Below are 26,630 nucleotides of genomic sequence, written 5' to 3' on the forward strand. Positions count from 1 at the left end.
GCTATACTTAAACTGAGGAAGATTCATTTCCACCCAAAGTTCTTTCACCTCTTCTCAAAAGATCCCTTAGGAAAGCTGTGAGAAAACAAGACATGGCGTTTGCAGACATGGTGTGGCAGCAACTGCACATCCAAGTATGCTTATGTTGCTCCTTTGGAGTCCTCAGTGACAATTACTGGAGCACCAGATGCAAAAGATTCATTTTCTTCTGGTGCCCTGCAGCTATAGCCTCAGAACTAGAGGCTCCAAACCAGTGGCGAGATCTGATTCCAAGTCCCTGGGCTCTACCAGGGTGGAGCTGCTCTGAGCAGCAAATAGAAACCTGGTAGAATAGGAAAGATTTATTAGCATAGGACAATGTAGGAGGTCAAATAAGGTCATGGACGGGTGGTCACTTGGGTCTGAATTCGGCTGTGTGTGGCCTGAATGTGGATAGGCAGCATCCTCTAGCACTCCAAAGTGGGACTGTGGCAAGAGTGATGTGCATGGAGCTTTCAGAGTCCACTGCAGGTCATAGGAAGGGATGAAGTTAAGTGGGAGGGTCTTGAGAGAAGAACGGTCTCATCTAAGATCAAGGCTCATTCTGTAGTGTTCTCAGAAAGACATATGGTGAGCAATAAGCAGATGCATGATATCACTCGTTATCATCTCCATAAATGTGTATTCTATGTCTAAGCTATGCCACGAGGACACAACCATTAGTCACACAGAAATGGCTCCACTTTTAGGGACCCAGTGAGGCTTTTACTTTCTTGGGAGGAACAGTTAAGTGGGTAGAGCAGTTCAGGGTAAAGATTCTTGGCAGAACCCAGGAAGGCCCTCTTCAAGGGCCTGGGTAATAGAAGAATATATATACATACATGCATGTATATGTATATATATACATATATATATATATATGCATGCCATACTTCTCTGACCCATAATATCAACTCAACCACATGTCTAGAGAAATGTGAATGTAAGTGATATATTACATCAGGAAAGAAGTATTAAGTGATAGTCTATAATTCACCATGAATTTTTTCCATCTTTCCAGGGATGAACAGTGTTTTAAATAGAGGCTACTCCATTAGCTGGGATTTTGTCCAATCCAAGGAGAACATGTGGTAGGAACGAGAAACCACTGTTATTTTTAAGCCAATGAGATTGTGAAGTTATTTGTTACTGCAACATAACCTGGATGACCATTCTTACTGATAATTCACAGAAGCAAATGATGTAGGTAATTATGGTTTCTATTTTTCTGTCTACATGCTTGAGGTCTGAAGGTCTTGAGAATAGAAACTTGGATTTCTAGGTAAAACAAGCTGGGCTTTGATTGACAGGTAGGTAGCCAGACTCCTGGGGTAGAGCCATGGACATCTACTTAGTTAATGACCATCTTGGAAAATGTCACTGTAGGCAAAACTCTTCTCTCAAAGGACGGCAGTGGTATGGCAGTTGCTTAAGTGGCCTCCAGGGAACAAGCATATTCAGAGAGAGAGATCATTGCTCATGACATCATAATTAATTAGTGTGTACAGCCCTGTGCTGATGTCCTATCAGATTAGTAAATTAACCTGATCCCAAGTCTACTGAAGAGAAGTTCTATGAAACAAAGCTTTGAAAAGACTAAGGGGCTGCTACTGTCTCCCAGGAAATAGCGCCCATCATGGCTTCCTAGATGTGTGTGAGACCCTGAAGGGATCAGAGCCGCTGATGGGGATTCTTTGGACAAGCTCTGCTAGCTTCGAGCTATCATAGAAAACCATGACCTCTTATACTTCCTCAGTGCTGCCCTGCAACTCCTTTAACATGTCTGTCTTCCTAGGAAACCAAATTATTAGGTGGCTTCATGTTATAGATGGTTCTCTATTATTATTAAGAGTTACACAGCATTTAGATAAACAAAAACATTTGTTGAAGTAATCCGTGTATGAACAAATTCCCTGGCTCACCAGTGTATAAATCTGCACAACATAGGGTTGGGTGATCCACCCTGCTCCGGCTCTGGGAGCACTTGATTTTAATGGCACGCTCACATACCGTGGCCTTTCCTTCAACAGGACCTGTCCTGGGAACTCTTGACTTACAAACGAAACAGCTGCCCTTGGCATTGTGTTCAGGAAGTAGTGGCCAGCTGCCAGGAGCTCTTGATCCCCCCGAGGAACAGCCTGGCCTCTGTGTTACAAAAGGGCATATGCACCACAAAGTGCTTTTCCATTTCATATAATATGTAGTGACATAGGGTCAAGGAAGGGAACCTTTTCTTGGGCCATTGTTAATGTCAAATGTGATTTGGCTGAGAGGTTTCCCCGAGGGCTGCTTCTTGCATGTCATTCTCAATACAGTGCTGTGACATTTCACATCTGGAAAGCCTGGTCCCGAGACAGGACCATCATCTGTATTCCTGAAGTTGGAAAAGGTAACAGGCAATTGGCCACCTCTTCCAAGGAACCTGGCTTCATATGGAGCCTGGAAGATGGAATCAGCTTAGGCTGTGTCTGGTCCACAATCTGGAGGAGGTGTAGGTCCAGGGAGCTCCACTATATTGTTCCAAGGCAGAATGGAAGGAAGTGCTTCCATGTTTAAATCTCAAGAAGCAAATGTCTGCCAACCAGTGTTTCTCCAGGTCAATCAAGTGCTGTCATATTGGCTCAGGTGCCTTTTGACACCAGAAGCATCAGCTCCTGCTCTCTTTTCCCTTCATTAGGAGTCACTCACTGCACCTCTTGAGAAGCCAGGCTGGCTGGGTCACTGTCCAACCACACTAACATAGAGGATGTTGGATCACTGTCCAACCACACTAACATAGAGGATACTGGGTCACTGTCCAGTCACACTAACACAGAGGATGCTGGGTCACTGTCCAACCACACTAACATAGAGGATGCTGGGTCACTGTCCAGCCACACTAATGCAGAGGATACTGGATCACTGTCCAACCACACTAACATAGAGGATGCTGGGTCACTGTCCTATAGAAGTAACCAACCATCTTATTAAATAAGAAACACAGAGCCAATACAGAGATAAAAGCCAAGAGGTCAGAGCTAAGAGCTAAAAACTTACCCTTCACTATCGCAGTGGTCCTACCTCTCTGAAAAGAGACCTACTTCCTGTGTGTGTGTCTTTATAAAGACTGTCTGTTCTGCCTTCTCATTGGTTGTAAACCCAACCACATCACTGCATCACTGCCTGTCTGTACAGACCTCCAGGTCTTCTATGGTTGGTATTGAGATTAAAGGAATGTGTCTCCAATGCTGGATATATCCTTGAACACACAGAGATCTATCTAGCTCTGCCTACCAAGTGCTGGGATTAAAGGCGTGCACCACCACTGCCCAGCTTCTGCAATGGCTTGCTATTGGTTCTGACCACCAGGCAACTTTATTTATTAACATACAAATAAAATCACATTTCAGTACAAATAAAATATCACCATACTGTCCAGCCACACTAATGCAGAGGATGCTGGGTCACTGTCCAGTCACACTAATACAGAGGATGCTGGGTCACTGTCCAGCCACACTAACGCAGAGGATGCTGGATCACTGTCCAGCCACACTAATGCAGAGGATGCTGGGTCACTGTCCAGCCACACTAATGCAGAGGATGCTGGGTCACTGTCCAGCCACACTAATGCAGAGGATGCTGCAGAGCCCCAGCTCCCACAGAAAAAACATAAGACTTGACCTAACTGGGAACAAGTGAGTAGTGACTGAAAGGGAAGGGATTGGGAGGGAAAAGTATAGACCTGGGGATGAGAAGAAACAAGGAAAAAGGACAGAACACAAGCATGAAAGGAGCTACAGAGATGGGACTGCAGGGTAGAGGCAGATCCTCAGGAGAACTGAGAGGAGGCTGGAATGTGAGGTTCCAGGCTAGAATGTGGGGTTCTGCAGGTGACTGTCCCATAAATGTACACTTGCTCCTGGGTTTCTAGTTTAGGGTGTGGCCCCTGTCACCCAATTAGATGCTGATTCTGGTTCCTTAGATCCCTTCTCTCTTCCTTCCAACAGCTAACCACTCATTAAATCTTGCCGATCTTGTCTCTTAGCTCTCCTCCATTCATCCCTACTGCCACTCCCCTGGTTCAGAACTCATTATCTGTTGCTTAGACTATGGTAATAACATCCTAATTGCTCTCTCTGTTTCCCTCCAGAGTCAATAAAGATTTGTAGGATGAAAAATGCATGAGTGCTGAAGTTTAAAGTGTCACAGCAGCTCTCTAGTTGGGAAACACAGCAAGAAAGCTTTCTGCCATCTACTGAAAGCACAGATGTCTGTCAGCAGGAACCATGGTGCCCACAAGAGTCAGATTGTACCATCCAGCCTGTGTGTTGGGCATGACCCAGCCCCTGCCTTTTCCTTTGACCCCAGAGGGCCTGACTTCTGATGTTCTACCCTTTGCTTCTGCCCTGTTTTGCTGTACTCTACTCCAGGCCAATCAGAAATAAGGCTTCTGGTTACAGGGCAGGGATCCCATAAGAATGGCAGGTGGTGGGGAGGTGGCTAGAGAGAAACAGCCTGTCTCATCCAAAGGGAAGCTCCCGGAACCAGAGGAAGCACACCTGGGGAAACTGTCTCCCCAGCTGGGTTAGCCCGAGAGGCTGGCGGTCCAGATGGAGAGAGATGCCAGCACACCACATGAAATTTTGCTCTGCTGTTTCTTCCCTCAAAACCCTCTTTGCACTTTCTATATCTCCCATCTCTCCCCAGCAACATTCCAAATCAAGTCACAATCATGTGCCCTGCGGCCCTCTGATCTTTAACAAGCCGATTCATCATTTCCTTCCAACCCAGAGGAGTTCGGGAAATGACTATAACCCATGGTGGCCACGTGGGGTCAAGTTCGCTGACACTTCAGGTACATGGAGAATGTAAAGGGATATTCATTCTAAGTAAGATGTCATGTTATATTGCTTCTGTGAACTATGTAGAGACAGGATTTGAAGCATTGTGTGAGCATTGCAAATACCTATATATCCACCTTTGAAATTGTTGTTTGAAACACTATTTCCCCCCAATCTACTGAATTGTGCAGAGAGGCAGGCATCCCCACAGACCCTCCCTGAAAGCCTGGTGGTATGATGAACAGAATATACTGACTCCTTGGGGTTTATTTGGGTTCTAAAGTTTCAACTTGATTCTTTAGGCAAGAACAAACAATGAAAAAAATTTCCCAATGGTGGTGGAGGCCCTCATGGAGGTGACACACTGTACACAGAGGGGCCTCACTTTCCTCTTGAAGAGGTGTGGATACTGCCAAATGCAGCCCACTGTGGGAAGGAGTCTTTCCCTCTGCTCCCACAGTGAAAGTGGAGAGCTGCAAGTGAGTCCCTGGATATTCCTGGAGAGAACCAGGGAGAAGTGTTGTATGTCCAAATGAGATGAGGAACTCCATCAACACAGTAGCAGCCAGCTCATAGAGCATGTAGCCTGGCCCGGCCCACAGGCTCTTTAGCCTCTCCTTCACAGACTCACTGGAGAGCTCCTATTCAGCTCTCGGGACCAGGCTGGCTGTGATAAATGCTTGACTAATGACCCTACCGTTCAGATAGATAGATGTGCTTTCAAGCCCTCTCTCTGATACTTTCTGTCTGTGTAAACTTCAACAATTTTCATACTTTGAATCCCCAAGTTCTCCATCTTTAAAGCTGAGTGAATACATTCTCCTTACAGGTGGAAACCAAACGAAGCATCATATTCTGAGAGTCACCGGATACACACCCTGGGTGTTCAACAAAGGCAAGCTTCTTCTAAGCCACCCTCCATGGCATCCTCTTACCAGCCCAATTTTCTATCAGTAATTCCTGGCCTTTCTCCTTTCTTGCAGCCCACTCTCCCTCTTCATTGATAATCCCTTACCAGCCTCCCTTTTGCCTCCATGTGTGAGTATCTTTCTGCACCCACCTCCATCCTACCTGGGGCTGCTCTGCTGTGGATAGCCGGACTCAGCCTCACAGCTCTGTACCCTGAGCAGCTGTTTAGCTTCAGACAGTTCATTTAGTGTTTTGCTGTTCCTATATTAAAATCCTTAATCATTTCATTTGCATCAGGCCTTGAAAATTATGTAGTTGCTTGGTGGAGAGGAGTCAAACGTTTTTGCTGGTGCCTGGCACCACGCTCCATAATGGCCCTAGGCAAGCAGCTCTCCACAGCCTAGCATGACAGAAGGACTGTGAGTGTCACTTGGCTCTGTGCCAGAAACTTTTAACTGGATTTTGCCATTTAATCCCTGTCTTACCAGTGAAGAGTGGAAGTTCTGTCATGCTACTTGCCTAAAGCCACACGTCAGGCAAACAGACTAAAGCAGTTGTGTTTGAGGCCAAAGGCTGGGTTTTCTGACCCTTCTGTCCTAAGCAAATATCCATCCAGGAGGGCTGACACACGTAGGGAAGGCTGGTTTCCCGCCCTCACCCCCTTCGGTATAATTAGATAAACTTCATTTGCATGTATCACTTGAAAGCTATTAATTGAACAAATTCTCAAAAGCAAAGCATACCACATAATTTCTGAAGGGATTTCTCAGAGTAGGTCTCCCGGTCACAGCCCTTGCCGATGTAATTAGTCTGCAGCTCGGCGGTGACCTGGAGGGAGGACACAGCGCCATCGCACGTCTCCAGGTGGATACTGGGGAACAAGGGCATGCTCCCCGAGCCAGGCTGGTACTCAATCCTTTTGGTCCAGTCTGAATAAACAAGAAGATTAAATCAGTTACAGTCAGTCCTGCTAGACCACTTGTTTTGAAAAAAATGAAATTCGTTCCCATAAATCATTTGTTTCAACAAATAGATTAGCAAACAGTCTGAGGATAATGGAAATTTTACATTTGCTGGACTAAAGATCCCACTCTGCCCTAAGAAAATAGCAGGTAAACCAGAAGGCTGTATGTACCCAGCTGCACTGAGTCTAGAAGACTAGACAATACAGATACGTATATACCTTGGTCATCTACTTGCCTCTCAGTTCACTATGTATTGTGGGGTAAATAACGTGAGGCATAGCATTAAAAAACTGTCAGGGATGCACGGAAAAGGCAGAAAGGAAAGCCTTAGCACATCTCAGGCAAGTACTACGATGACTGAGTCACTTGACCTTGAAGATGCCTGGCATTTGCTGGTGGAAGTGAATGGGGGAGCACTTGGAGTTTGTGTGTCTCTGTGAAATGGTGGGAGGGAAGTCTGAAAGGGATGAAGAGAAGGACCAATGGTGTGGGTGAGTCGATGCTAGCGTGAGCTCTCTCTCCTTTTCCCTTTTATGTGCATTACTGGAGGCATTTTAGAGAGCTGCGTCTTACCCCATCTCCCCCATTTTACCTCTCCCTGCCCAGGGGCCCAGCCTCCAGCAGCACAGGGCTCCAAAGGAATCCGTGGCATCAGCACAGACTAGACTTTTCTATCTGAGGGGTTAGGGAAAAAGACACCCATACTCTCTCAGGATGATTTCCTTCTTTATTCTCTATTCTTCTGTATTCTTTCCTGTGTTCTTTCTACTGTATACTTATTTTATTCAGCTTATATACCCCAACAATGTTTTTCAGGCAATATAGGAATTACAATGTGGTTACATTCTGTTTTTCAAGTGAATGATTACAATGAATACAAAACAAATATAAAAAATAGCATGTTTTCCCTTATATGATTAAACATTTTATGTACTACAGGTGGAAAACAAATTATCCCAAGAACCCACGTACATTCATACCCAAGCAACTTATTATAGATTAACCATATGGGCAAGGCATTCTTCTCAGTTGGGTTTTTTACTGGCAGGCTGCATTTTGCAGTTACAAAGAAAGGGTCAATTACTTTATTACTTATCTTGAAAGGTAATCTTATAAGGAATCTGAAAGGAATCACAAACCTAAACTTTTATAATATGAAAAAGAATCAGTTAGCTTTACTTTCAATCTTTAGGGTGCATACCCGCTCATCAATACTTTCTATATCAGGAGAGATTGAGGGGGAAAATGGGTACAAGGAATTAATCATCACCTTTGGTCATCAGCCAATCCTAGCAAGAAAGGCACGTCAGCTAATAATAATCAGGTTGCTTTGTTTTTGTTCCCTGGCCTTAACGAGTGCCTCATTCAACTGTGTGCCTTTCTAAAACTTCAGATTATCTTCTTGAGTTTTTACCACAAAGCTATTTGATAAAAACATCTTAGTCTAAATTTAAGTTATTTTTGAAGCTTTGATTCAGCTTTGATATACTCTGAAACCTGTGAACACACCTCCCAACATTAAGATTAAAAGAATTTAAACTACTGGGATTCAATTGCTTTTCTTAATCGTTAACCTAAGCCACAGTCTACATGGCTTCTCAATGTGTTCTAGCTATGTGACATTTCTCTGTTTATATTTTTTGTCATCAAAACTCTATTTAAACTAACATTGTTATTATCAATTAGACAGTATAGCATAAGAAGAAATCATCTTCATAGTAACTCACAGGTAAAAATGCCCAGTTAAGAATGGGATGTTTCCATGAGATAACCACACTACATTACAGGCAGTGAGGATCTCCCCACACCCATCAGATACCAGAGAAAGATGGCAGCAGCAAACATGGAAAGGCACGGCAGAAGCAAAAGGCATTCCGGGGTCTGTGGTCTCAGGGCCTTGCCTATCTGATATTCACCCATCAGGGAGTTTCCTCCTGGTGGACTGACACCTTGAACTTCAATTGCCACCTGCTGCTCCTCTGACACGGCCACCAGTATTGCCTCATATGATGATTATTAGGAACATACATGTCTTATTTCAAAACAAAAGGAAGCATGGTCCTCCAAGGCTTCCATGAGGTTACAGAGGAGAGTGGAAGGTTTCTTAAACCTTCAAAACTGTGACTCAAGTCTAGATGATCACCCTGTCACTGCTTTTCAGTGGGAAAATAATTGTGAGGTGATAAAGCATTGAAGAGAAGCAAAAAAAATCACAATCAAAATGGCAGCGTAGAAGAACAGAGCAATCAAGGAGAATAAACACGGAATGGATTCACGGGGAATTGATTGATACATAATAGCAGCAATAGAAAGTCAGAGCCACTGATTCAAGACAAAGCAAGCTCCCGGAGACTGATCATGCACAGTCCCTGAGGACAGCCAGAGTTCCATACTGCAAGGATACCTTAAAGCAGAAGGGTGAGCAGAGTCAGCGAAGGATGTAAACTATGGGTGCAACGAGTTGACAAGTCCCAAGCGTTTGTTGTATAGAATATCATTATATGGTATCCCTTTGCCAAATAGAAATGGGAATCTATGAAATGCCTGATGTCACCTGTATTTGTGGGACTTTTATGTCAGTGTGCAGCCACCAGGCACATGAATCCCTAGTGGGACACTGGCATTCATCAAAGAGATACACGAAGAAAGCTGGCCTTAGGGAGCAGCCAGGCAGCTTCCTTTACTGATGAGCCATTTGTTTGGTGGTTCTATATGCCACATCCTGCCTTGAGCACGTGGATGCAACAGCGAAGAAGTCAGGAGTGTGAGAGAAGTAGGTGATGAGTAAGGCTGTGCTGGCTGATCAGGAGAGAGGTGGCAAAGCACCTTTAGATAGAATGTTCTCATATGAACTTGAGGCCTGAATGCCAAGGACAGATGTGCTCTACTTGGTGTAGTGGCAGCAAAGATTTCGGTTTGGCAGGTTCTAATGGCTTCCCAGCTGCAGGCACCTCATCAGTATAACAGGGACATTGACACAAGTTTTACCGCCTGGGATGAGGGTCAAGTGTTACAATGTATTTCTGTATATGACTGGGTTCTGATGGAGGTTTCCTGGTGAGGAACGCCTGCTTGTAACAGATCCCTAACATGTTCTAGATAATCAGGCTTAGCTCAGAGCTCCCATGTTAACCAGCTGCCTTTTACAGGGATTATTAAAAGTCACATCATGAGCAGAAGTTGCATATCATGATTGTGACGTTCAATCCCAGAGAACTGACAGTGGGAGGGTGTTCTGGTGAGTACATCCAAACCCACAAAGAAAAATAGACCCGATTACAGCCTCCAAGAGCTGAGACTAGACCATCTGATCACACGCATGAAGCCCTCTGCACCCCAATTGGAGTCCAAAGTCTCCAGTCAATCCCAAGAACAGACCTTAGAACAAAGGAAAGGAAAGGTTTTTGTCTGAGAGCCACAGTATTCTAAGAAGCCATCAGCAACTAGCCAGTCATGTGTCCCAGATACAAAATGTTTCGCGCCACTGTGTTTGATCATGCTGTTTCTTCTTCCTGGTATCTCCTGCCCTCCTGCCATATTCTCCATGCATCCTTCTGAGGTTTCTCATCCGGGTAGACGCCCCTCTATGTTCCCACTGTGCTCACCACTTTACCATGAAGTATTAGGCCCCAAGTTTGGGAGGTAACTGAATTCTGTTGCAGGTACCTGGTCCAGATTCTTGTTAGCTAGCAGAGGAAAGTGCCCTGAATCCCCCGAGATAGCACACTGAAATTATCCACCTGTGGCTTGTCTCCCTCACTAACTGGGAATTCCTTAAAAGCAGGGTTGCACTGTTTACTTTTAAATTCTCCACAGCTAGCTCCTAGTGCAGGAAATATTTGCCGGGAGGATCTGGAGGAGGCTAGAGAACTTCCTGCTGCAATGGCAGCCCATCTTGAGCCCCAGCCAGAATACAAAGCCCATCGACAACTCCCTGTTGCTGCCCCATCTGCCGCCCTGTCTTCAGTCCTTCAGAGCCATCCCTCCCCACAGCAGCACAGAACACATTTGCTTTTCTGCTTTGGGCAAGGCATTTGGTCCATAGCTGACAATGGAGGAATCTGCTTCCTTCCAAACAAGATACAGCATCAAGGAGATGGCCTGCTTTCTCCCCTCCCTCCTGGGATCCTCTTAGTGAGTTGCAAATGGTTTTGTAAAGGGGACTTGGGTCTGAGTTCAACCGCATGAGTTGAGGGTCTGCAAGTGTAAAAGTCCTCCCCCGCATGGACTTTGGTCACAGAATTGACTCCCATTTATCCCATGGACTTTGAATCCATCTTCCTGATTTAGATATCTGAATGGCTATTTTTGATGAGAAAATCCCATTTCAGATATCACAGAAAGAGAACAAATAGAGCAGACATTAAATCATGCTGTAAAGGCAGCGGGAGGCTGGGCCAGCAGCCTCTGGACACCCCCTTGGTTGGGAGGGCTGGACCCTCTTCTGGCCATTACGGAAAAGTCAGGTACAAAAGAGCTTTAAAAGTAGCACACTGCCAGTTGCTTTGGTGACCTCACAAGGCTTGTTTCTGAGGGTTACGAGGGACAGGCAAAATTGCCACTATCCAGTAAAAGAAATCGATGAAGCTTTCCGAGCACAGTGCCCTTGAGAGGGGAGGAAGGCAGGAAGTTTACACAAACACCTTCAGCTCTTGCAAAAAGAGGCTGGGGAGGGCTTGAGAGAGCCGAAGGGAAGGCATGCCACCCAGTCTTTACCCCATGACATGTCTATTCCTCCTCATTTTGTGGAGCTTCAAGGAAATCCTCTGCCCTTCCAGAGGTGGGCGGTTTCCATAAATTTGCAACAACTACTCAGAATCTTGGGAGAGGGAGTTAAAAAACAGGGTTATTTCACCATCAAACGCAGCATTTCAAAAGACACATTGCTGTTAAGTTACCACTTATTAAATGATGCGCCAGGAAATGATTATTGGTCAGTTCATCCACCAAGCACTTTCACATCTGCGCTTTCATTGAATCCTCCCAGGGACCTAGTGTGGGGACATTATTGCCTTAATTGCACAAATGAGGAAGCTGACAGCTGAAAATTGGTGTGACTTGCCCAGGGCCACACAACTCTTTCTCAGATGTTCCCTGCTGGGCCTGAGAATTCACCAGAACTGAAGACAACTGCCTTTTTTTTTTTTTTTTTTTTTTTTTTGTACAGATTCATTTTTAAAGGCTTATTTGCACTGGTTCCTTTAAAGGGATAATCCTGTTATTGGCAAAGGACCAAGGAGTGTGGTTGGCTTCAGCCTGACTTTGGGACAGTTAGTAAATTCGTGGCCTCCGGAATAGTGAGGAGACACACGTGAGGACAACAACAGCGCCAGCGCTCCGTTCCTGGGCTCTGTGCACACCCACGTCAAAAATGAACCTGTGGAAATAGCAGTCGTTCTCAGTTCCGGCTAATCGCCAGGCTCAGTGTGGGAGACTTTGCAAAAGAGTTGTGTGACCCTGGGGAAGTCACACCAATTTTCAGCTGTGGCTTCATGAGGCCTGGGGATCCATTCTTGTCTAGAAGACTGGACAGGTTTGACTTGAATCTCCACGTCTCCAAATGCAGACATGTGACTTAGCAAAGTCACCGTCACCTCACAGCTTCTGTTGCCTCATCTGAAACGATTCCATCTGCTTCTGGGCTGATCATGAGCCTCGAAAGAGACAGTATAGCCTAAGGGTCCAACCTAGGGACCTTCCCATGATGCCTCTGTAAGAATGAATATCTCACTTCTGGGGTCACAAGCTTCCCAAACGTCTCTGAACTGTCCTCCTTGTAAACAAAAATCTTGTTGCTCTGTAAAGGGTCTAGTTGCTGGTTTATTAACTGATTCACTTTTTTTTCTTAAGTGAACAGAAAGAAGTCGACTGCCTGCTGTTTTAATAACGAGGCCTAAATTACCCTGCCAGTTTTCCTGAGGATGTGAAGAGAGGAATAGCATTGGGATTTAAACTCCTTTCTGTGGATTAAGGATTTGGAAACATGATGATTTTATTAAAATTCTTGCTAAATTTAGGGCTCACACGTTTCCTTACTGGGAGACTAGTAATTTAACCACCTAGAAATTTCACATTCAAATGCCTGGAGTTGGAAAGAAGTGAATCAGAGATTTCCAGGGAGCATGGGCTTTGTGACTTTTCTACCAAGACCTTGAAGTCACTGTTCCAACCTGGCCTTCAGGAATGTCACAGAAGGATGGAAGGGACAGGCACAGACTTGGCCTAGACAATCTCCTCTCTTTCGCTAGCTATACATGCCTGGATGCCTCCAGCTCCTCCCAGCCTTAGCTCTGGGCGGCTGAAGGAGCATCAGGTCTCCTGGGAAGTTTCTGAATTCCCATAAGCTGGGAATCTGCTAGATGTTGGGATTCTGGAGTGGGAAGGTGAGAAGGCAGTTCCCTGAATAGTTTTGAACAGGAATTTTTCAGTGCTTTCTCTAAAAGAAGCTTGGTAACTTGGATTTGGGTACCAAGAGAAGCTACCATGATATCTTGGTGAAGCAGCGGCCACATCTTGTGCATCTAAACTGGTACAGTGGGTAAGGAAGGAGAAGGCTGCAGCAGTTAAGTGTAAGTCAGAGGGCAGATGCTGCGTGAGAGATTTAGATTTCATTTCAGGGCCAAAGAAGAGACATAAATACGTGTTGAGAGAGGACAAGAAAATACCCAGACTGAGCTCTAAAGACTCATTTGAGAGCTAGCCTGGGCCCTAGTATTCACTTTCAGAATTATCAGCGCACTCCTGCAGGCTACCCCATGATCAATCAGTGCAGGGTGTCAGCTCTGCTAGGAGCATACAAAAGACTCCGAACCTCCATCCAGCACAATTCAGTCAACTTTCAGAGTGCCATCTCTGCATCTGGACAGACGGGTGTTTAAACTGGCTCTGCCACCTTGTGCTCTTGGATGTGAGGTCTAACTCACCAGACTCCTCTGAGTTTCATTTCTCTCGGTGCACAACGAGGATCACTCAAATGCAGTTACTCTGGTAGAGCTCCAAACCCCAATCATGGAGGCTACTGCTGTTCCCATCATCATGTATGTTCATTTCTTGTCATTATTCCCCATGTTGTGAACTCACTAAGCTCCTACTATGTACCAGACAGAGCCTGGGGGATGGGAGACAGAGTCCTCACCTCTTACTTTCAGGAAAGCCACAGTCACATGCCAGCTTAAGGCTGATAGGGACAACAAACAGACTGCAAGGAGCAAAGAGGAAATTTATGCTGTCGAGGAACTGGAGGGCTTCCTGGAGGAAGTGGCTAGGGTGTTTGCTTAAATACAGGTTTTTACCATCACTGTTCCTATGTGTGTAAGGCCAACACATCAGGATACAATTGCTGCTGGGGATGTTGCTATCCACACAGCTTCCCAGGGAAACCAGTGACCACACACAGAAGAAGTAGTGCCACTGGAGAGGCAGAGGATGGCAGAAACTGCAGTCAAGGTGCTTTACTGTGTCTTCCATGGGAAGGAGCAGTAAAGGACAGTAGTACATGTAGGTTAGCCTTGGCTAGTTTTGGAATTTTAGAGGCCTCTAGGTACCAAGGCTCTGCTTAGTGGGTATGATAACCATGTCTGAGTTATTGGGGCAGGCAGAGGATGGGCAACAGTGTGAGGGCCAGCTATGGAAAGTTTATGGTGGGCTATGGATTGACTGGTTTGCATTTTACAGGGTAAGCAAAGCCCTAGATATCAAAGCATCAAAACACAGAAAATATAAGATACCATTCATACCACACTGTGGACTCAGCAGAAATCTGAAGGACGGAAAACTCTAATATGGCTCTCGCAGGGCTGTGTAAGTTCAAGTGGTGTGATGTAGGTAGAGGAAGATGTGAAGTTCACCCAACCCTGGTTTGAACAACCTAGCAGCCTGGCATGACTCAGAGTGTGCACAAGCTAGAGGCCCTGCTATGAGTACGGGCTAGAAAGGAGGGCTGGAGGCAGGTGGCCTGGGAGAGAAATCTTTGGTATGTACAAAACAGTCTCCAAAGGCCTGTGTGGAAGAGGGTGACAAAAAATGACATCTGAAATCAGTGTATTTCCAGAATCCTCTCCCCTGTGGCTCCTCAGGACGAGTCCTTCCCTCAGCATCTGGGCTCCACTGTCAGGATGAGTTCCTCCCTTAGCATCTGGGCTCCACTTTGGGCAGGCAGGGCCAAGGGATTGGTAGACTATATGGAATAGAATGAGCAGCTTGGTCCTGAGTGCAGACATCGCCTCCTCTACTTACCAGCTGCTGCACCACTGGCAGGCTGTGAGACCTTTCTGTGCCCCATTTCTTCTGCGAAATGGGGAGAGATTGCAGCTGTATCTCATAAGGCTTTTATGCACTGAGATGGTACCAGTTAGAAGCTTGGCAGGGCTTGGGAAATATGGGCTGTCTTTATTAGCATCTGAAAGCTGCCTCCTTCTCCTGAATCCACAGGAATCTGAAGGCAGGCTCTGCTATCCTTGCAACCAGCCCTCTGGAGAAGTGAGGAGTGCTATTCTCAGGCTGAGTCCTAACAGCCCCCATGAAGAAGAAGCATTAGGGATGCTGGGTTGGCCAGAGGCTGTATGACTGCCCAGGAATCTTACAGCCAGACTGAAGCCAGTTGTACAGGATTGACCTGAGCCCTAAAGTAGACTTCAGAAAGCATTCTTTGCTCTTCTCAGCTGATTTTCTTTTCCCATCTCATCAGCCACATCCTGGGTCTTCCTCTGTTGGAGGGAGGCAGGAGTTGGAGTCACTGAAGAGTCCGGAAATGTGACAGGGCATGAAATCTGAGCTACTGCTCAAAAGGTCCCCCGCCTGGTTGATTGGTTAGCCGCCACTGCCTTTAAATTCTTAATGATTTAAATCCCCAATGATTTTAAAACAACAGGCCCCTGACTGTCAGAACACACAAATGACATGATTGGTCCTCTTTGCCAGCTCTCATTGGTCACATTCCTTAACCTTTCTTAAGCCTTGGTTTCCTCGTCTGTAGAATGGGAACGCTAACTGTCCCAAAGGTAGGCACCAGGGCATAAGTGCCAAGACTAGGGCTTTGAAGCCAGCTGTGGTGTGATCTCAGCTCTGCTGTTTACTCCTGGGGGCAAGTCATTTCCTTCTCTGTGTGAATTTATTCACCCAAACACCTAGTTCAGAGTCAATTAAAGTGTTTATATGAGATAATAAATGCCAACCACTTAGCCCTGTGCCTGATATGCATAGGCACATACATTCTGAGTGTCTGAGCGTTAAATTATTTGCCTTTCTCTTTTCCAATTAAAAACAATTACACACAGAAACCATTTAAAAAGAAACACAACACCAACTCTGTGAACTCAATTACAAATGTAAGGACTCCCCTCTCTTCCTTTATGACTGACCCTTTGCCATTTGCTATATTTTATTTTAGCAACAGCATTTTTACTACCTTTTAATTCCTACTAAAGGAGATAATTAACTACAAAAGCGAAGAAGGTGGGTGGCATGGATCTGTACCCAGATCTTTGGTTAAGCCTCAGGGCATGCTCTTGCTGGTCCCTCTGTCTGGGGTTTTGGCTCTTATCTGTCTGTTCTCACTACCTTGGTGACTCTGGAAAGGGAGCTTCTCAGGTTTGTCTTGGTGGAGAGGCTGTCCTACCTCCATCCAGCTCTCTGTCCTGAGAAACGAATATTTACCTCTTTGTCTATGTCCCAGCCCCATTCTAGAGTTCGATCAGTATGTCACACACTGAGTAAGCACTCAATATCTATAAAATAGGTGGCCATGTATACAACTCAGGACACATGCACACATACATGCATGCGTGCACACATGTGCATGCTACAATTCTTGCTGCCCAATGCCAGGAATCTGTTACTACCTTTATGATTTGGCATACCTTGCTATCTCTCATTCCTCTAACTCCTGGTCAGCTGCTAAATGACAGACTGTCAGGATTTAAAAAGGGGAGGATTATAGATACCCACAATGCTGTGCATGTGTGTGTTGGGGGGGTGTGAGTAAAAGTATTGGAATGATTATAAACTGCTTTAATGTTGGAAACCTCCTTGTATTCTCAACCCTATTTAATATCTTTATATATTCCCAATAAAGGCCAGATGAAGTAACCCAAAATTTGTCTTGCTCTGGCATTTTCTCTAGTTTCCAGGGGACAGAGAGGATTTCATTCTGTCCTTGATCAACACTGAGATCACTGGCTCCTCTGTCTTAATCCGCAGATGTCAGAGCCCATCAGCAGATACTTCTGGGCTCATCCCAGTGCTACTTGGAAGCTTCGGGCAGCTTCCTGCCCAGCAGCCAGGCTTTTCTTATGTCCCCTTTTCTGGCTTGTCACTGTCACGCTGAAGAACTTGTGCCACCAGGTCAGGACATGCCGAGATGGCTTGCCTGGCAGATGGGAGTGATCCTCATGTCTATCTCACTCTGTAGAGTGCGGGGGCAAGGTCATGTTCCAGAACAGGCTACTTACATGTTCTGTACCCCGACCCAGCCCCTCATCTGCTTGCTAAAGGTCTACCAAGTCCAGAAGCAGAACGAAGGCGTGGGCACAGAGTAATTTCAGATTTGTTCAGTCTGTTAACGGTGATAGTCTGGGTTGTATCTTTGCTATTCATTCCTGTTTTTAAGAAACTTGCTTCTCTTGCTGTTTCATGATGTGCTGATCCATGAGTGATTGTGAGAAACCATAGCCCTTCCCTGATGATCCCTTGAGAAACTCTGCTTTAAATAGGACCTACCCAAACTATTTCCTAAAACTTACTTCCAAGGCCTTTAGCTCCAGCTTTAGAGCATCGCAACATTTTTATGCTGTACATCCATGGCGCCTTTAGAGCCTACTAAACCTGTACCATGGTTATATGGCTCCCAAGGCCAGTGTGTCTTCACTCCAGTCTTACAGCCATCATCATTTCTCACCTGGACCAATTACCATGGTAACCTCTTTACTTCTCTTGGTCCTTCTATCCTATACTAGACATCATTATCCAACTACAACTCTTTCAACTTCTCTTCTGGGATATCCTCTGTGACTAGCAGTCCAGACTCTGTTTTCTCTTCGGAATCCACACACCCAACAAGCCCCACCATTGCCCTTCTCAGATTTCTGTTTGTAGACGGCATGGGATGGTGGCTGGCTTTAGGATTGCCCAAAACATTTCTAATGATTCTTGTTTTTCAGGCCTCAGAAGCTTGCAGTAGGAAGGGGTTTCATGAAGGGGGCAAAATATGTCATTTGAATTGGTCTTCCACATGCTCTGGATGCATACATAGACCTGGAAAACCGAAGCCCAGACAATATTGGGCAAGAAGTTCCTTCACACTCATGAGCCTTGGCCACAGAGGAAGAGCCACACCTTGTGACTGAACATGTGCTAAGGGGACTCTGTAGCCCAGACACTGGCACAGTGGTGTGGGACAGCATATCAAGGGACTTCAAAAGAGATTTTCTTTCCTCTTTACATCATACAGGGCAGGACATGGGTTATAATCTAATAAGAATCATAGATGAAGCACATTGTGCTATTCTAGAATATGCTTTTCCTGCTTCCAGTAGGGGTACACATCTCTGTCCCTATTAATTTGGGGTTAAGGGCACAATTGGTTTTGACCATGAAACAAAGTGGATAGTTCTGAGGGGAGAATTTTAACAGCCTATGAGTATGATGGAAAAACGCTAAGCCCTCATTATTCCTGGGTGGAATGAAGGTGGAGAGTCATTCCACTGCTGGGGAGGGCATTGCTCTCCAGTGTCACTTTTAGATTTGGTTAAGGTGTATAATGTAAAAGGAAGGACTTCCCAAAGTTGGAGCCAGGAATACTGAAGAACTGTACCCAGAATGTGGAGTCAGGGCCCCTTCATGAACCCTCTTTCCCTACAATAGGGAACTTCATAACCTTTGTATGATGGGGTTGTGCCAGTGTCCTGTAACACTGATGGACAGTGTGGGCATCCTTCCTTCCTGTCCTGAATGAGACTGCTCACTGGCTACCCTGCTCCTGGACTCTGTGCTATATATTGTATCTGTGTATAGCAAGTACCATGTTCTTTTTGGATCACAGGTCTTCAAACAGAGTTGCCCCTCGATAGACCTTATGTGCATTATAGCTTTGGGCAATAATCTGAGGGACTTTTGAAGATCCTAGGGAGGGCATAGATGTATTTTATAGTCCCAGAGAAAAGGCCACTTGTGATGAAGATGATGCCATTCGGCTTAACTGGCTTTGTTATTCATTCTGTGTGCTGCCTCTCCAGGACCCACGCTCCTGTTCTGCAGTGCTTCAGAATGTGCATCCCAGGCAGAGCAGTCACTGGCCTTCCATGTGTTGGACAAGGGAACCATTCTGTTCTGCACAGATCTGTCATGCTAGGATGAGTGTTCCAGTGCTCCAATAGTGTGCACTCTTATGAGTGTGGGTGGGTACCACCTCATTTCAGCCCCCTTCTTTTCTCTCTGGTTCCATGACCATTGGAGGGCAAGCAGCCAACACTGAAGAGACCCATATGGTGTTTAGAAACCAGGGCCTTCAGCTTCTCTCTCCCCAGCCTTTGAGCCATTCACCTCCACCTTTATGCTTCTCCAATGGGACTGGATGGATGTTGGAGAGATGCAGGCGGTTCAGAGCAGCCCTGATGAAAGATACTTCTCCCAAAGGGGAAATCATTAACTCAGCCAACCAGGGTACTTTCTCATGGATTTATAGAAATGCTTCTCTCTCATGCCCAATAAACATGAGCATTTTCCAGGCAATTTTCTTATCTTGGGAAAAATGTATTATTGGTGTAAGATGGAGCATCTGTTCCTTGAGAATATTTACTTTTATGTCTCTGAATAGCATTTACAACGGAAGAGTATGGTTTTTCATGCATGCATTTTCGGTCTTTTTGAAAGATGGCTTGTGTATGTCTTGTCACATTCTAGCTATATAAATCTCATTAGTCTATCAGTCGCACATAGATTCAAAACTTAATTGTATACGAAAGGACCTTGACTCTAAGTGGCCCAAGAGCGTGGGACTTAACATTTCACCAGGCAGTATTCTCAAGTCAGAATCAAATTCTCATATCTTTGGGAAATATGGTCCAACTCCCAGTCTACTGAATACACAGAGGAGACCCCAGCGTCCAGGGTTGTGGTGCTGGGAGGTGCAGCTGCTGGGAGATGCTCCTTCTCACTGCAGGGGGCAGCACTGAGTCATCAGAAAAGGTCAAGGAGGTGCTTGGTAACATGTCACTCAAGCTTCAAAGCCTTTAGACTTTGGCCTAGCCTGTGCATTCCTGAGGAAGTAAGTAAAAATGAGAAGACTGTAGAGCAATACTTACGAATATTTATGCATTGAAAAGGAAACTAGAACCATGCCAGTGCGTGACAGTCACCAGCCTACAGGACACTGCCAAACGTATTTGCATAGTCTTCTGTGAAGGAACGTTACGCAGCTGGTGAGGTTTTATGATGTGGGACAAGCGTATGCCGTGAAGTGCGAAAGAACAGAAGGTTCACATGAATAAAAGGAGACTTTACAATGATGATAATACTGCATTATTAGGTTATGGGTATTTATTATTGTTACCATTATCAGTAAAATTATCTTTGTGTAAATGTGTTTACGATTGTGCTAACTATGTGTATATGCAAGTGTGTGTGTGTGTGTGTGTGTGTGTGTGTGTGTGTGTGTGTGTGTGTGGTTTGTGTATGAGGACTCAGGTGTGCCACAATGCCTGTGGTGGTCAGAGGTCATGTCAGCCTTTGCCTTGTACCCCTTCTGAGGTTTTGCTGCTCTGTCATCCAGGCTATCTGGCCTGCAAGCTCTCAAGGACTCTCCCATGTCTACCCTCCACCTTCCTGAAGGGTTACTGGGACTACAGACCTGGGCCCTACCACGCCCCAGTATACATGGGTTCTGGAGACTCAGAATCCAGTCTTCACTTGCACAGCACATTCTTTTATATACTGAGCCATCTCCCCTGCCCAACTGTGGGAAAATTACTCAAAATTCCCCAAAATTAACTGTGCTTATTACTCCACAGGTTTTTTTTAATCTTTTAAAAAATGATCATAAACTCTATAACTAAAATCATAGCATTAAACTTTATGATGGCCCAAATGCCACTCACCTTGAAGTTTCCAAAAGAATGCAGACAGACTGTGTAACATTCACCTGAGACACATCCTTCTCCTGAGCTCAGGGATGTCTACCCTGTCTTTGTCACAATGCCCGGCTGGCAGGTGTGAGTGACATTAATGCATCTCACACAGAGCACTTGGGGATTTGACATTGTGGGCCTTATATTCAGTTTAGATGCAAGGGGGCTGAAGTCCAGAAGTCTTAGAGGCTGAGCAGGAGCAACATACTGTCAGCATTTGCTTCTGGCTTGCAGCCTGGAAGAAAAGCTGACTTGTCCAAGAAGTTCATGGCAGGTGGGGGATCCTGTTGTCACTACTCAAGCCTCCAGCCCAGGGGACAAGGCAAGCTCCAGTCCTAACTCTATGTGAACCTGGCTTTACAACCCAGGGATTTGGAGTCTCAGGCCAGAGACAGACACTGACATTGGGGACACAGAGGATATCAAAGCCATCCTGGATCTAGCCTCCAGGAGAGGCCTGTCAGGGACCAAACATGGGCAATGGAAAAGTACTAGCTAGGCCAGAGAACAAGCCCCTGCCCTAAACCAGATGCCCCCAAAGATAAAGAACAGGTCAGGTAGGTCAGGTAGCATAGCAACAGAACAATGGGCCCTGACCAGTGACCTTATCACCTAGCACAACATCCTGCAACTTCAAGACTTGCACGTCTCCCTTCACCTGCACATACGGCACATTGTGCACCCCTTCCCTCCTTCCTGCCCCCTTCCCCTCCCATGCTAATAAGCCTTGCTGAGGAGAATAAAATTTGCAGCTTGATCAGAACACTGTCTTGCTGTCTTCTTTCGTGTCTCCCCATCCCTTTCATTCTCTCTCACAGGTGGGTCGCCCCTGTTGACACTCTGCTGGCCAGGGCAGAGGCCTTTGTACGAAAGCAAGACAAATAAAGCTTGCTCTAAACTGTGTCTGATGCAAGGTGACTCAGTCACATGGCAACACCCTCCAAAGAGATTAAGGGTTTTGTTAGGAGACTAGGTTAGGGCTGGAGGGAGCAAATCAGGACTCACGGGACTCAGTTACCAGGAGAGTGGGTTAGTATAAGTTAGTTCAACTCCCATGTGTCTCACACACACAGGTTCCTCTTACATTCTCCTATCTTCCTTTCATCTCCCCACCACATTGTGAGACAGCATAAGGACTTCACCAGATGTCGACCTGATGCTAGTATCCTGCCCTGGTACTTTCCTGCTCTAGAACTGCGTGTAAATATAAACCTTTGTTCTTTAGAATTTGTCCAGCCTCAGATGTTTGAGTACTGCTACACACTGTAGGCTAAGACAGGCAGGGCGAAGGGATCCTTCTTGCTGAGGTCTATTTTGCCTTTGAGGGCCAGGAGGACTTGGCCCTTAGGTCCACCACCTCACAGAATCCTCCTGAAATGTTCTGGAAGTTCTACTTCATTATCTGTCTCCATCAGAAGCCCCATTGAAAACTAATAGGCAATAACTTTTCCCCAAATCTTCAAGTACTTCGTGGATGTCTGTCTCCTTCGCTCATAAAGCAAGGTGTGTTGGGTGGGTAGATGGAAACAAATTCCTAGAGGGCACAGCAATTAATCGGCAAGCTCTCCTGCAGGTGTTCTCCCCACTTTTCCCATCGCTACACCTTCCTCAGCCCCTCAGAGCACCTAGCTAACTTCACAAACCTTTAGAGCTCAATTCTGGTGCCATCTCCCGTGCAAAGCCTTTCTAATGCTTTAGAAGCCTTTCTAATACCCAGACAGCTGAGTAATGGGACAAACACCTTTGATCTCAACTATCGAAGCCTGGATGCACTGTTCACCGGCCTGGCAACTCTGTATTATAACAGTCTGATCACTTGCTTGCCCTTACCTCAACCACCGCAGCAGCTCAGAGTTCCCAGGATCTCATCATTGGCTGGGCTTAAGCAAGCTCAGGGGGGCATTTTATTGAACTTTGGGAGCTTTCTAATTGATCCAGGACCACAGCTGCCCCGTTGCATGGTAGGGTGGCATCAGAGTCCCTGTTGGTCACAACACGCATCAATGCAAATCCAGAGCTCTTTCCTTCTACCAAGAACTCCATGTGGTAGATGTGGGGATATTTGGAGTTTTCTACCTCCTTCAGAGATGAAGACAGCATAGGAGGAAGGGGAGGGCAGCCTGCTATGTGGGCCATGTTTATCAGAAACCTGAGTCTGGCTCGTGTACAGATAGCATGGTGCCAAAGCTGGGTGGGCTCTCTACAAATGTGACGGCAGAGAGCTAGAAGGAAGCACACGTCCTTGGCTGGATTTCTCATGCAAGCCACTGATGCATATATACCCACCTGAGGAAGGCACTGGCAGGAGGTGCATTCACCTTGAGATGCTTAAGGCTGAGATGTCTGAGGCTGCACAGGCAGCATGCTGCACCAGGAGTCTGGCCAGACTCCTCAGACACATTAGCGGCTTCTGTTCATTCTCTGCGTTCATTTCCATTCCCACCAGTGTTCGCTTAGTCATTCCCAGATGGCAGGCACAGTTCCTCCTTGTGACAGCCTCCTGGTAAGTGCTACTATTAGCCTCATTTTGTGGACATCACACTTGAGGGCTCAGAGAGACTGACTTGTCCAATGTTCTGGAGTCAAGGTGTGATAGGCCCTGAACTTGAAGCTAGGTTTTTCTGACTTAAGAGGCAGCACTCTATTCCTGCTAACTTTCCACAGAGTGACATCCCACGGACTATAGATCTAAGGAAGAATTTGTAACTTATGTCAGTGGAAACCACAGTCTGCTGACTACGTGGCCCAGCCAGGTTCATGAACAGGTAAGGTAGAATACAAGGATTCTAATGAGGGATCTGGTTTTAGTCATGGTTCCTTCCTCTTAGCATCTTACAAGTATATCCTTGAATAAGCCCTTTTCCCTTTGCGGTCCCCAAGATATCATCTAAGAAGGTTGAGAGATATCCGTGCCTGTAACTCTGAATGAAGGCATGGGTGAAGGAGTACACACACACACACACACACACACACGCACACACTTGTGCAATGATACCAAGGGATGGTTCTAAGTGTAGACCCTTCATCTGCACAGCTCTGCTGCAGAGCTCCAAGGACAACTGTGCCCTGCATTTGCTTTGGAAGCATCTGAGATAACCAAACCAGATGGCACTGGCTTGGATATTGTGAACTATGGAACAATCTTAACCTCATTGTCAACATTCATAAAATGTGTAAGCAGCTTTTAGGATGTGGTGAAGAGCACACAGGCCCTCAGCTGGCACTTGGCAAACGGTGATTGCTTGGACAGCAGTAGCTACTGTTATAGCCTTTAATACTGTGTGGGTTGTGGCCATCCACCCCTCCCCCCAGGGCTGAGATTACTGGCCCATTTCTTCCAAACTCAGGGGCCAGGTGGAAGATGGCTGGAGCATGGTACTTTGATCCAGCAGGTCTTTAAACACATTAGGACGCCACTGAGTAGGTAAATCAGCATCCCTTACAGAGCCATTTGTTGCACCTTAATGATCGGCTGTGTCAGAGATGTCAAAACAGGTCGTTACTCACAGTGGAGTGCCCCTCGAGGCCTGCAGCCAGAGCGGGCTGCTTGCCTGGCAGCTCTCAGCAAAGGCAGAACTCAGGGTCACCCCGCAGCAGCCAGCAGTGCTTGGACCTTAGGGATCGCTTTGCCAGTTATTTGGAACAAAACGACCCATTGTGGTTTTAAAAATCAGGGCAAGGGGAACTCAAATAGAAGCACTGCTGCTTGCTGAGCCTGCTCTGTGGTTCTGGGCAAGGCCCTCCATAGGTACTGTCTATTTAATCCCCGAGAGTTTACGTGTAAGGGACCAAGGCCAGATGGGAGTAACCCTCCTAGTCCTCAGCTAAGCTGGGTGCCCCCTTCTCTGGGACAGTGCTATTTTCCCACTTCTCCCTTTGATTCCAGTCTGCAGGACCAATATGTGGGGCATGCTGCTCAGTCCACAGTCTTGGTGTATTCTATGAGGTGTGCTCATTTGTAGGTCGTCACTTATTTCCCCAATTTTAATCATGGCGTCATTTGCACAATGACTTAAAATTTGCAAAGTATTTCTACATGGCATTCTCTTTTGGTCCTACTGATCCTACACAAGGTAGTTTGGCCAAGAATTATGATTCATAATTTATTGTTGAGGAAACCAAACCTAGGTCAGAGGAATGGCTGGAACAAACCCTGTGGCCAGATGGGAGTGGAGGCAATCTTAGAGTCCAGTCTGCATCCCATGCCCAGCTCGGTAATCAATAGCTTGTGCTTGCCCCTTGCACCCCTCCACCTTCCAGGGCTCCAGGGCTTCTCCATGTGGGGATTAGGATGCATTGCTTGGGAAAGGGAGCACAGAGATGGAATCAGAAGAAGATGGAGCAAGACGGAAGGCCAGATGGAGATGAGTGGAGAGGGGTGCCATGGGGAGACAGGCTATAGGTCCAGAGGGGAGAGTGAAGAAGGGAAGCGAAGCCTGAGGGCAGAGGTGACAGAGACTGGGCTGGGGACAAAGCAACTGATACCCCGGAGGTAAACCTCAAATAAGCCAGGCACCACCCTGCTGACCGGAGAGGAAGATAGGGAAGGTTCATGCTGCATTCTCTTCGAGGGGAAGGTGATATCTTTTTGTCCCACTCTAAGCAGCCACACTCAGGGCCAGCATCTTCGTATATGAAGCTTAATATCCAAGTTCCAGGTTCACTCTGTGTCCTCTGGCCTGGGAGACGACCAGAGGCAACTTTTGGTTTAGGCAGACAGCGTCTGAGAGATGGGCAGTCTGAAAGCGTGGGTTTGTTTCTTCATGAGCTGCTAGACCAGCTTCAGGAAGAAAAGGGGAGTTGGGTGGGGCAGGGAGAGGAGCCAGACCTACTCTGGTGGGCACTTCTTAGGTATTGTTCCATTGGATTCTAGCTAGCTTCCCGCACAAGAGTCACCATCGTTTGGTAGAGTAACTGGGAAGCTGACATGCTGCCCAAGGATGTCTGGGTCACGTCTGTCTTCTAAACTTTCTAAAATAGCCTTTGTAAAGCTGGCAATATCCCCTCTTGGGACTCCCCAACCTCCTTTTCCCAGCCTTCCTCCTACTCCTTGCCCTCCACTGTGCTTTTGAACTGATAAACAGGAATTTGGATTCCATCCTTGCTATTTAGCAGCTATGGACTTGGAGTAAATCCCGTAGTCTCTCTTTAGCCCATTTTCCTATCTGTAAAATGGAATAGAATTGCTTACATCACAGGGTTGCTCCTGTCTTCTGTGTGGTGATGCTTGAGCTGACTAATTTGTGATCTTTTGCCTTTGTACAATATACCCATCTGGTGCCCTGGTCTTTCTAGACTGTACTAGATAATTCAGTAAAGCATTTCTTTCTAAAGTGACAACATTAACAGTTTCATGAAAGGGTCAGGAAGCCTTACCTCTGACCCTATGGGCTTGAAACTGAATATTTAGATTTTGAGGGGCATATGGCCTCTGTCATGAGCTCCACTGTTTCAGGGCATCTTTATGCAATCTGCAAGGGGTGGAGTTATGTCCCAGGGAACCCTTTGGCACCAAGACTTGGATTTCTTATAATACCCATGTGCTATGAAATATTCTTTTGTTTGTTTTGTTAACATTTAAAATATAAAAATACATTATTTTAGCTCATGGTTCTATAAAAACAAGTGGTTCCCTCGATTTCCCTATGGGCTACAGTTTTTGAATCCCGGCTTAATCCATTATCACTGAAGGAGGTATTTGCATTTAAAAAATAATTTATTCATTTTTATTTTTTGAAAATTGATTGGTGTTTTTTCCTGCATGGATATCTGTGTGAGGGTGTCAGATCCTCTGGAAT

At 46.0% G+C, this 26,630-nt stretch overlaps 1 protein-coding gene across 1 annotated transcript in view; it reads right to left on the reverse strand.

The window, feature by feature from the left end:
* Nucleotides 1-26,630, reverse strand: part of Clstn2 (calsyntenin 2) — a 355,228-nt gene that overhangs the window by 86,926 nt on the left and 241,672 nt on the right. The window contains exon 8 of the mRNA XM_059269076.1: nt 6,491-6,676. Within this exon, the coding sequence (XP_059125059.1) occupies nt 6,491-6,676 (186 nt within the window). The remainder of the gene's footprint in view (nt 1-6,490; nt 6,677-26,630) is intronic.

This window comes from Peromyscus eremicus, chromosome 7 (genome assembly GCF_949786415.1).
Source record: "Peromyscus eremicus chromosome 7, PerEre_H2_v1, whole genome shotgun sequence".
Classification (NCBI taxonomy): domain Eukaryota; kingdom Metazoa; phylum Chordata; class Mammalia; order Rodentia; family Cricetidae; genus Peromyscus; species Peromyscus eremicus.